We start from the raw sequence: 12,612 nt of genomic DNA on the forward strand, positions 1-12,612 counted from the left end.
GCAGCAAGCATATAATCATTTGATAGACATAAAGGTGCTATTATTACTTAATTTATATACTGATAACATGCCAAAATAACTTCTAAGTGGTTTGCAGTCATAAAATCCATACATAATTAGTATGCATAATAAAACCACCACAGCACTGAAAACATCCATAATTAGAATTGACAATAAAACAAGCAGGTTAAGTAAACCACAATTAAAAGAGTTAAAAGAACAATTAAGACAATCAGATCAAGGAGGTCCAAGTTCAAGGGACTGCTTCCATAAACATGCACATCTTTCATATTTCATCAGGGAGGGCATTGCACAACTCAGGTGCCACCACTGAAATAAGCCAGCCTCCATGTTACTACAAGATGATAATCATCGGACGGGGGCAAAACCAACCAGGTTCCATTTGCTGTCCTTAATTGAAGGGAAGGACAGATCCTGAAGTTGAGGCTCCAGTACTTTGGCCACCTCATGAGAAGAGAAGACTCCCTGATGTTGGGAAAGATGGAGGGCACAAGGAGAAGGGGATGACAGAGGATGAGATGGTTGGACAGTCTTCTCAAAGTGACTGGCATGAGTTTGGCCAAACTGCGGGAGGCAGTGAAAGATAGGCGTGCTCTGGTCCATGGGGTCACCAAGAGTTGGACACGATTGAACAACTGAACAACAACAACAATTGAAGGGAACACAGCTTTCAGGTAACCTGGTCCAGAGTTGTGTTGGGGTTTATATATAAGTAGCAGGACCTTAAAATTGGTTTGGTGGTCCCTCAGCACTGAAATATGTGCCACTTGCCAGAAGCAGCTATGGCTGCTGAACCAGCTGCATGAGTTTGTCATGGTATAACAGCCTGGAAAGCCTTAGTTCAGGTGCTACTAATCATAGACTCCGAGTAGGAATGCACATCTCTTACAAGTGGGCATGTGGGCATCTGACTCTGAAGATGCTCAACTGTTCTACTTTGTTTATAAGCCAATCTCTCGCCTATAGAGGTGGGATTTGTTTGCAATGCAAGCACCAAGAATACGTTAAGTCCCATTAATAGAACTGAACTATTAAAAAGGTATGGACAAGTTGTGCCCGCTGTTTTCACAAAACACTATTTCAAAACAGAATCAGTACCAAAGCTGCAACCAAAGCTACAGATGAACTATTGGCATTTTCTGGCAGAGGAATAAACGTTTGGTTTGGCCACAATGTAAAGCAAACAAATTTAGATGTAAATCTGTATAGATGCACTCGTTCTGTTAGCATAAGGATTTACACTTGTGCAATGGAACTGTCCCCCTGCTCCTCAAAACAGCTTTGGGGTGGGGGGTGAGTAGTTCTCTTGTGCACATGGAAATCCTTGCATTGATTCATGGAAGCAGTTACTTAGCACTACTTTGGATACAACCTTTTCTCTCCACCTACCCATGGCCATTGAAATTGAGATCAACTATATAGATAGGTCTTTGTGACCCCATAGACCAGAGCACGCCAGGCCCCCATCCTCCATTGCCTCCCGCAGTATGAGTTTGGCCAAACTGCGGGAGGCAGTGGAGGATAGGGGTGCCTGGCATGCTCTGGTCCATGGGGTCACGAAGAGTCGGACACGACTGAACGACTGAACAACAACAAATATAGATGTAAATATATATTTATATAATGAAATAAAAATGAAGAACACCTAGATTATTTCCGAGGGGCAAAGCACTAATCTTAACTGGGGCTTGACAAAGCAACCCCCTTTTCCGGGTTGTATACTTCTCAGTAACTTGCCTCAGACCCATCACCATGTTAATGTTATTAAGCTTTCTCATTGAGGGACATTAACTGGGTCCCTCGCAGCACGGGGGCGGGGGGGGGGGGCTTCTGCTTGCACATGGGCTCCCAAAATGTGCTCCGGAGGACTGTGGGACTTCCTGGAGCCAATCTCCAGAGGTGCCTGGGTTTTTTGTAGCATCTGTTTCATTCATTCTCTTTAGAAGAGTGGAAGGTAGCTGATTAGATATGTAAACGACTTATACCCATTTACCTAGGAATAAACCTCACTGAACTCAGTGGGACTTGCTTTCAAGTACACATACACAGGCTTGCCTGCATTACTACTACCGGTACGTCTGACATTAACTGAAGATAATATGCTCAAATATATTTAGCAAGCTCATGTCTGAGCAAGGATAATGAACTCAAGTCACCCAGCTCTAAGCCCAATGGCCTCTATCCACAACAATGCTTCTCTTTCCTGTGGGGAGGGCATCTTCCCTCTGGTATTTTCTTTCTTTTAGTTAAACAGATTCTGAGGGAGAATCTCAGTAGGGAAACTGAAGTGGGAGGAGGTTTGATTAACCCCTCCCATCCCATTCATTTTTTTCACTTTAAAATCATCCTCACTCCCCAAAAAGCTGCCCTGCAGTCACCATGCTGAAGCCCACTTTAACATATAAGAAAAAAAATACCAAAACATCAAAAGGAAAGATGTATGCACCTGCATGTAATATGCAGTGGGTTATTTAATCATAAAAATAGCATACAATTTAATGCCCATGGCAGTTTTCCCCCTGGACTGAATAGTCACTTTGGAGGAACAGTTTTAATTGCAACTGTGGCCTAAGGATCACTCAGCCTGCCAGAGTTGGGATTCGGTGTCTACTGAGCACGCTCAGTCCTCTTGGGGCCCTGGTAGCATTTTTCCTACAGATTTGTATACAGTACGCACATTCTGCAGGGGTCCCCCAAGCCTGCTAATACCTCCCCTCCTGTGTGGAACTGTTGCCATTTTGGCTACAAAAGCACAACCCTCAATGAACTGGGTCAAAATTAGAACACAAGAGAATATATTCTCTCTCAGCTATAAAGGCAAGGCACACATATTGGGGAAATGGATGTTTAAATCAGCATCTATTAGAAGAGAGGGCACTTGAGGGCAGAACAAGGGGAATGCCGCCTATTTCCAACTGCTGTGATAATTTCTGCATAAGAGATGTGAAGGTTGAGCTCTTTGGCAAATCATCCCAAGTGGCTGTGAGTTAAATTACTGCCATGCAGTCTGCTAGGCATGGGATGTTTGGTGTATCGCCTTGCATCAGTCCCACAAAACGTTGCACAACACAAATGCTTCTTGATGTGTCATTTCCTGCTTGGCCCCCAGCCCAGTTCCTGACAGGCAAGCATAAAAAAAAAATTAAAGAAGGGATTTAAAGTTTGTGTATTCATAAGCACATTCCAGAAGCCACCAGACACTGCCCCTCCCTGCAGTTTGGAGGAAATCATAAAGGAGAAAGGGCAGCATGGAGAGAAGGAACTTCCTCAAAACCGCTACAATGGTACCACAGCAAAGAATTTGAATCTTCTCAATCGTTATTCAGTTTGGAGCATCCTGCTTGCTATTCATAGCACTAGTAAACGGGGAGTGTCTGCTCATACCCTTGACTGTATACTTCATAACTTTTGGAGGACATTAAATACTCCCAACCCATAGCAGCTGGAACTAGGAAAGGGCAACCCCCCCCCCTCATATGCTTGGTGGTGGTTGTGTCAGACTGGAACATCCCATAAGGCTTCCCTCCACTTCCCAGCGCCCCAAACCTACCCTTGGGGAAGGTGACCCAGCATAGTGTGCTTCCCCACCAAAGACTGGGACTGTGTGTCTCGGAATCTGGAAAAGTTGGCCTTCTCCTCAGCAGAGAGGCAGAACATTGGTTCCCTGTCAACTGTGACAGGGAATCCAAGACCCAGTCCTTGAAGGAAAAGATGCTCTGCCTGGGTGTCCCCTGCTGCCTCTAACCTCTCCTTCACCAAGGTAAGTTTTTTGGCCTTTGGGGAGGGACAGGAAGAGCTGGGTGCTGTTTGGAAGGGTTCAAACAGAATCAAGGGAGGTACAGGCTGCTCACAGCCAGTTGTGCTGGGCTTCATTCCTCTCTCAACAGGTGCTTGTGTGAATACCCTTGCGCAGCATCCGCAATGAAATGCTGAGACGCTGCTTGAGGTCACTTTGTTTTGAGCTGTCAGCAGAACTGTTACCTGGATGTGAGTTTGGGATGAACTGAACTGCTTTCCCTACACTGGCAGTGTGGAGGTGGAAGAATGAGGCTGCACATGCGCCAGCCCTGCCCACAGGGTTTCACATCCAGCTGGCCCCCTTGCCACCCTTTGCATTCAGAACTCACACATCACTATGGAAAACTGGGTGTAAACTTCCATGAGTGATACCTTTATCCAGTCTTTCATCCCTTTACGTATGGTGTGTACACACATCGGGAAGCAGATATGTGTGTTCTCATGGAAAAAGCATGTACAGTCAGGAAACATCATGGTTAAAACAGCCACAGAATTAATAATCTTAACACAACAATAGAAAGATAGGCACACATACACCGTCCAATGTCAGGAAAGAGATAGCTTTTCAAAGTCCAGCCTTCCAACATTTTCATTAAATTATTGGGGGAAAGCAAGAATTTTAGGATCCCTAAAAGCCTAGAACTAAAATAAAAATACCATGCAAAAAAAACTCTCTTTAAAAATAGAATTTTCTGAGATTTGCTGTTGCATTCAAAGATTTGGAAACAAGACAAGAGACTCAAGAACCAAGGGGCAATATTTGATGGCTTTAAAATGTATCACTAAATACAACCTTTTATTTTAAAAATCTTCTTCCTCCTTAAATTTCAAGTCTTGCTCAGTGCCGATTGTAACAGGGATAATTATTTCAAAGTTTTATCATGTCCAGCAATAACAACCTGTGTAGGGAACTTGAATAGAGCATGATGAATCAAAGAGAAGCGAGGGATGTGGAGATGCAGCAGCTTTCACAGGTGCAAAAATGTTTCAGGTAATAAGCCCACAGTGTGCTTCAGTTCCTGCTTGTAACTGAGAGGTGAATTATAATGACAGAACAACTGAACTCACTCTTCAAAGCTGACTGCATGTGCACACCCCACTCACTGGATCATCACCTCATCGTGGTGAGTGCACTTGCACACTCCTGTGACCCTTGTGAGTGAAGCCATCAGGAGTCTTGTACTCCCAGCAGGGTCACCCAAGGCAGTAGGGTCAAAGGGGAGGAGCTAGACAAAGAATGATCCAAGAAGTCCTCAATGGAAGATAATAAGTGGTATGTTACAACGGTTGTGAAGGCGGATGAAGGCTGCGGCAGATAAGAATCTACCGGTCATCGTGACTACTCATGCTATCGGAACAGAGCCCTACTGCGAAGACTGTGCATTGGTCAGCATGCACTGATCTACACACATAAAACAAATTCACGCACAGGCGTCTTCCAATAACCCATCCCAAACCCAAACCCCAAAAGTCCCATGGTGATCGGCAAATGGTAATGGGGGCAGGATCGTGAAATCTGGAAGCCCATAACCATGAACCAGCACATGGGTGGTGGATACAGATTCAGTCATTCTGATTTAAGGAATGAGGTAGTTCAATAGCTCGGCAGCTGTATCTATGACTGAGCAGCACTTTTTAGGATCCACTCTGCTGACCCCAAAAAGGGGGAGAGGCTAGAAAAGGTGCCCTAAATATAGTCACCCTCCTCTTTTCCCTGACTGGATTACTGTGCCCAGTAGGGTCACCACCCAGCAGTCGTAGAAGACAATTGAACTTGGGGACATGGAATATATGGGGAAACTGTAGCTCCTGAGGTCCTCTCACAAATCCCGCAAAAACAAATTAGAGATGAGCTTGCAGTATCTCCAAATCTGGGAGAGTTTTGTACAGTTATTAACCAAATGAAAAACAACAAAGCCAATGGCCTGATGAGATACCTGCTGAAGTCTTCAAAGTGGGCGGAATTGAAATTACACAACAACTTCACATGCTCATTGAAAAAAAAACTGGGAGAGAGAGGAGATCCCAGCAGACTTTAGGGATGCCAAAATCATCAATCTTTTTTAAAAGGTGATACATAAAATGTGTGTGTGTGTGGTGGTTCAAATGGCCCTAATCCCACACTGGTAAATATACAGATAAAAGGTGTGAAATGGCGATTTATAAAGATGGATTTTTTTTTAATCAAGTAGTCAAAACTTTAAGCAAGGTGAACTGGAGGTCTTCCCTTATAAAAAGCTTAGCATCCAGGACAAGGACTGCAGCTCCAATTTACCAATGAAAATCCTGCAGCATTTGTTCTGTCAGCTCTACTTGCCAAGGGAAGGTCAAAGTGCCTTTCCTATAAGGAAGCCTTACAAATTCAAGATCTCCAGCATGATGTCATGTCTTAAAACGATAAGCTGGCAGCCCGAGTAACTGACATTCTGTAAAGATGCACACAATGTTGTGTTTATGTTACTTACGATGAAGGTTCTAATAAGTCATCGTCTGTGTTCCTTTAAAGAGGAGTTTTATAACCGAGATGAATCACAGCGGCAAAAGATCAAAGTTTAAAAACATCAATGATGCCATGGGGTATTTTTTAATCTTGTAATGAATGATGATCATGTGCTCTTATGAAGTTGGTCCAACTGCCAATGCCAGATGTGTATATTAAGAAGTTGTTTGTGATGTGACAGGCTCTGGTTCAATTGCCAGAGAAAGGGAGAGCAAGAATGAGGAACATGGCAACGTGCTTCAGACGTCCTGGTGAAATAAATACAGGTCCCAGCAGAAAAGGGAACTGTCTGTTGATGTATCAACTTACTAAGAAAAAATCTACATGTATTATCAGAACTTCTCGTTGCAGAGGCTCCATAGATACCCTCAGAGGCCTCACATTCTTTGTGCTACGCCAGTGCCAGCTGAACTAATTTATTGCAGTAACTAATTGCCGATTTACTAGTCTACATTGGTCCTGGAATTCTCAGGAGGAAATGAAATTTTAACACACTTCTGCATACAGGTAAATGATTTGCAGAAGGTAAAAACATTTTGTGGAAAGCTGTATTTTCCCACCTTTTTGTACAAATGCTCTCAGGTAATGAAATGGGAACCACAATTTCAAGACATCCTCCACCAAGACTAATGGTACTTCAGAACTGTTGCTGTAATTTTTCCTAAAATATTAGGGTACATTGAACCCCTATTCAAATTCCTATATACTGTTATAATCTCAAGGTGGAGCCCCAAAAATCCATCTATACAAGCTCAATCAAACCAAACAATTATTGAGACACAAAGACAAAATTCAGTGAGATCTTTCTGGCCATACCAGCTTCTACTGGCTTTATTTTTTGAACAAATCTAGAAATTATAATAAACTAACCTAATCAAGTAGTTTTGACTACTCGATTTTTAATGCCATTTAAAAAATTCATTTTCACTGAGCATCCAAAATTTCTGCTTTGATTACTGAGAGGGGCAAGAACAGGGAATTTCTGAAATGTAAGTTAATCAAATTAAAGAATGTCCTTAGTTAGTTTAATCATAATATAAACAAAACAATACTGCCAATTCACTGAGCCAAGTAGTCATAGCCCTGTTCCCATATTGTATTCTAAGGCTGCACATTTACCTTGGAGTGATTCCTTTACACTCAAAGGGACTTACTTCAAGCACTTTTTGGCCCCATCCTAAAGCAGCTAATACTAGCCAGGATACCAACGTGTAGAACCATAAAACCATAGAATTGTAGAGTTCGAAGGGACCCCAAGGGCCATCTTGTCCAACCCCCTGCAATGCAAGTGCCTTAACACACAGCCCCCCATCCAATCTGAAACCAAACTAGATGCTACTTAACTTTACAAATGTGCCAGCACCACCACTTATTCTGGACTTGGATCAAGACCAAAGAAAGGCTCTCTTACCATCACCTACCAGCAATAGTACAATCACATTTCACTCACAACAATTCATAGAGCCTAGTACAGTGGTGCCTCAGGTTACAGACACTTCAGGTTACAGACACTTCAGGTTACAGACTCCGCTAACCCAGAAATAGTACCTCGGGTGAAGAACTTTGCTTCAGGGTGAGAACAGAAATCGTGCGGTGGTGACACGGCGGCAGCGGGAGGCCCGATTAGCTAAAGTGGTACTTCAGGTTAAGAACAGTTTCAGGTTAAGAACGGACCTCCAGAACGGATTAAGTATGTAACCAGAGGTACCACTGTAGTCTTCCCAAACTGTCATAAATTCTCCAACACTGAACCCCAAAGAGTGTTATCCTGGAGGGCAGTCCCCACAGACAAATCATTGACTCATAGAATTGTACAGTTGGAAGGGACCACAAGGATCATCTGGTCCAACACCCTGCAATGCCGGAATCTCTTGCCCAATGTGGGACTCGAACCCATGTGCAATGAAGCCTATGAAGGGCCTGTATACCATAAACAAGCCCACAGAAACATTTCCTCTGCCCCAGAAACTCCACAACATTCAGAATCAATCCTCCCAGCCCTGTATAAGCCACTCCAAAAATTGCAATGCCCCGTGAAAACGCTGAACTTACTAACTTGCCCTGCCTCATTTTTAGTTTAAAAATCCAAAAATGATGGACAAAAGGCATGGGCCCCCAAATCAGTACAAATCAATACAAATCTGAGGTTCTGCCTTCCCCTAACGAAAGCCTGCCCCCCAACAAAAAACCTGGCTACACCCTCCTACCTGCAGAATCCACCTCCCACTGCCTTTGCCATTTAGCTATGTTTAAACCAGCCTTTTATCTTCTGGACAAGAAGAACCTCAGTTCTCATCAGCCACAGCCACCATGGCCTAATTTGTGTCAGGGATTATGGGAGGTGTTGCTCACCATCATGTGGAGAGCCACAGGTTAGTCCCTTCCATTTAGTGCTGATTTTGTCCACATTGTCCATTCATTTTATCTATTTATAGTTTAAAATAATTGTTCTTTGCCACAAGCATTCCCACAGTGGGGTACGAAGCTTCATGCTAACGTCTGCTATATGTTGTCATGGGAAAGAAAGATCCGCTAATGCCCAGGACTGTTTCCCCTTCTCATTGATAAGACAGCCCTGCTGTCTGAGGAAAACAGTTCTGCAGAATCGCCACCACATCACAGGGGAACATTTTGAGAGCAGCCATCAGTCAGAGCAAATAATACCATAAACAGGAAGCTGTCTTCCATCAAGCCATATTGTGTTTCACCAATAGCTGTAGATCAAGGTTCACTAACTGAGGGCACCGTGACACCTGTGGAAGCCTTTACTGGCACACCTGAACAGGGTCCCCAGGGTCTGAGCTAGCCCTCCTAGAAAGAAAGTTATTCAGGAAAATGTGCAGGGTCCCTTCTAAGAAATTTATGTGAAATAGGCTAGTCTGGCGGCTGCTGCCTGTCAATCTTTGTAGCCAAGAGGAGTACTTGATTTCCCAGAGAGCTGGTGTTTCCCACCTTCCATTTAGACTGACAACCCTCATTTGCCCCTCACTATTGGTCTCATCTGCTCCATCTGCCAGAGCCTGTCTTCACATGCAGTAATACAGTTATGGAGAAAGCTTCACCATGACTGTATTCTCTTTGACTGTGTGTCCCCATATGGCAGCCAGGTTTTATTTTCATTCTAAGCCTATGGGAACAGGACAGGTGCTACTTGCCATGGAGGTCTCGCTATCAGAACACAATGTGCTCTCAGAAAATCGTTTGTTAAGCAAGTGTTCGCATATTCAGTAAATTATTTCCATTGATTCCTATGAGAATATTTCTATTGTGTTCCCGACCACAGAATTCTGACCTCCAAATGACAGACAAAAGCGGAACCCAGGGAAACCCTCTGAAACCTTGCAAAAGGGTAACAAGGAAGGAAAAATGTTGTCTTAATTGTCTGATCTCACCTCCTTCCTCCCCCCTGGTTTCTGGCAAAGCGGCTGCCTCAAACCAGCAGAACACAAAAAGTAAGGTTTGTCTAAGCCTGCTTATTTGTTTACACGCAGATCCAGCTGTTTGGATATCTGAATCTGTGGTGTGTATAGCAAGGCTTGGGTACTAATTCCTTGTGTTTGGATAAGTGAATTTTCCTACAAGTGCTTGGATAATGGGACCCACGTGCACTAGCAAATTTCATACATGAATGTTCTTGCTACTGAAATGTTTGCTGCTTGCTAAGCATTCATATGTTGTGCTGATGGGCAAATTTAGGCACAAATCTGTTCCTTTTGCTGCGCTTAAATATTGTCTGCCTGTTTGGAAATTTCCTGTTTCAAAGGTACTGTATATCAGCACAGTGCTGCAGACTTCCAAATGGGAAGAACCAAATTAAATCCAGATGTAGAAACTTGTCAGTGTTTCACAAAGGACAAAATGCTTTCAAACTCACTAAGTGCTAGCAGTTGCAAATGAGAAAAGGGCCTTTTTCAAGAACAGCAAATTTAGCAGAGATGAATGAAAAAGACAGGAAGCTTCTCTGATACAAGGTGAAAACAATCTTCAACACGCACAGGCAAATTCCATATAGTTCAAGAACAGAGGAGATCCCAGTATTTCTCCATTTTTAATCAGAGGGAAACATGAAGAAGGCAGCAGTTGGTGTAACACTGAAACAACTGAATTTGCACTCCTGTCAAGGTTTCATCAGCAATTACTCATCAAAGGCAAATAAATGCCTATGATGCTTCCATCAGAAGCATTTATGTGATATTAATGTGATTACTCTTCAAACAATCATTAATTTCTTAATACGATTAACTGTCAGTATCCTTCAATAATTCCAATCCGGGACAAATATTAGAGCCAAACATCCTTGCCTTGCCTTGCCCCGCTCCACAGCAGTCCTCCTTTCCCTTTCTGCATTGGCTTGGCACTTCAGTCCCAGATTATGTTATACCAGAGCTCCCCATTATATCTGAACCAAGGAAGTCTGCCGTAATGACAGTTAGCAACCAGAATAATACCGGTAAGCCTGGCTTCACATTCTGGTTAGTTAACTGAGATTCACCTGGATGCCTGAAGGATACTGTCCTGTCTCGTTCTTTGGCAGCTGAACCAGGGCTGGTCACGTCGCAAATGACTTCTTCATTTTACACATAGGAGCCTGCCTCATTGTTTTCTTTCTTAAGCGATCATTCCCAAATTCAGATGTAATGAGAGACTCTGGCTTAATGCACTCTGACAAAGCCAGCTCATGACAGCGGGCAGTGGTGGTGGGGAGCAAATCAGCAGTACTCATAAACCTCAGCTGTATAAAGGCAGGAAAGATCATCTGAGTGCAGACAATTCCTAAGCTAGTTCAGTCCTATTACAGTATATTGCCATGTTCTTTATTCCCAAGGGCTCTTTCATGATTCCACAGTTAAAGCTGGATTCTGTACTAAGAAAATCTAGTTATAAATGACATAATTAACTAGTAGAAGAGTAAAAATAATTGCCTGAAATAGGGGGAAATGTATTCAGAAGCACACAATGACGTTCGTGCCACATTCCACATATCTGAATGTTTTTTCCTTTACAAAACAGTGAGCATATTTGCTCAGGTTCTGGAAAATGGCATCTGAAGATGCATCTAAGTAATTACAATCACATTAACACAACCCTATAAAGACTTAATCTCAAACAATTCACACCTCATTAATGAGATGTAAAGTAAAAACCCTTGCTTCCTGGTCTTACTGAATTAAGCAGGGGATGAGATCTGCCTGACCTTCAGTGCTGGTCCTTCTAGGCACAGGGACATTATCACAAAAGGGCCCAGGCGACTGAAGTCTTGGGTTCTCAAAATATTGGACTGTTTATTGAATGCCCTCTTCACTTGCCTTAAAACAGACTATGGGAACCTAGTTCACACACACACACACCCCTCAGCATTTTGCAAAGCAGTGTCCACACGGTATAGGCAAAATTTAACCAAGCTAAGAAAACCCCTAGCAAAGGGAAAGTGGGCATGGATAAAATTGGCCAGAACCATGTGGATGTCACTTCACCCAAACAGCAAACTAGTGAGGACACAGCCTGGATTCCAGGAGGAAAACACGTTGCTTGGATGATGCATGAATTCAGCCTGAGCACCATGAGCTTCCAATGAAGTCCTCTGAAGTCCCATTACTGGATTGGCCACCTATGCTCTAAACTTGGAACAATTCGCCTAAATCACAGCAAGGTCTCCGCAAGAGAGACAACTGGGCTAGGAATATGAGATGAAGAAATAGTATCATACACTGAAGGTGATGGCAGCCATTTACTTCCACAAATGAAGAGCACCAGATTCCAGATCACAAGCAGAGAACAGCGTACTTACTCCTTGGTTCTCTGGGTCCATCCACTGTCACCTTGATAGCTCTGTGGTACGTAGCCACTTGGGGGGGATTTGTAAGGACTGTTATTGTCAAGGTAAAACTCTTCCCTGTAAGGAACAGTGAAAACAAGGGGAAGGGGGAAGGAAAAGAATGAGTATAAAAATATGGCTGCTTGAGAAACCATCTACAGCACTCAGAATTCCAATCAGCAGAAGATGGCCTGGTGGGATTGAGGCACTTACCTGACCTTCTGGCAGGTGGGTCCCACAGTGGTGCTAGGAGTACTGAAGTTGAGGCAGTGGGGAAGCACCAACGAAGCCAACTGCTCACTGCTTTTGGCGCACCTGCCTCCCACTAAGCAGCAGTGATCCTCTGGCCAGCCAGGAGGTCAAGCAGGGGCCTCTGTCCCATCATGCTGGCTGCTACTGAACCCAATTATCATCAAACTCGAAGCCCCAGTGGATCAAGGAAACATTATGCTGCTGTGGTTTCACTCTAATGTTTGGA

The 12,612-nt window shown here is 43.5% G+C and overlaps 1 protein-coding gene across 4 annotated transcripts in view; it reads right to left on the bottom strand.

Annotated features, from left to right (window-relative positions):
- Positions 1–12,612, bottom strand: part of RUNX2 (RUNX family transcription factor 2) — a 178,747-nt gene that overhangs the window by 68,129 nt on the left and 98,006 nt on the right. For all 4 annotated transcript variants that reach the window (XM_033145591.1, XM_033145593.1, XM_033145592.1 and 1 more), the window contains one exon: positions 12,108–12,212. In XM_033145591.1, the coding sequence (XP_033001482.1) occupies positions 12,108–12,212 (105 nt within the window). The remainder of the gene's footprint in view (positions 1–12,107; positions 12,213–12,612) is intronic.

The sequence above is a fragment of the Lacerta agilis genome, chromosome 3 (genome assembly GCF_009819535.1).
Source record: "Lacerta agilis isolate rLacAgi1 chromosome 3, rLacAgi1.pri, whole genome shotgun sequence".
In the NCBI taxonomy this organism is placed as follows: Eukaryota; Metazoa; Chordata; class Lepidosauria; order Squamata; family Lacertidae; genus Lacerta; species Lacerta agilis.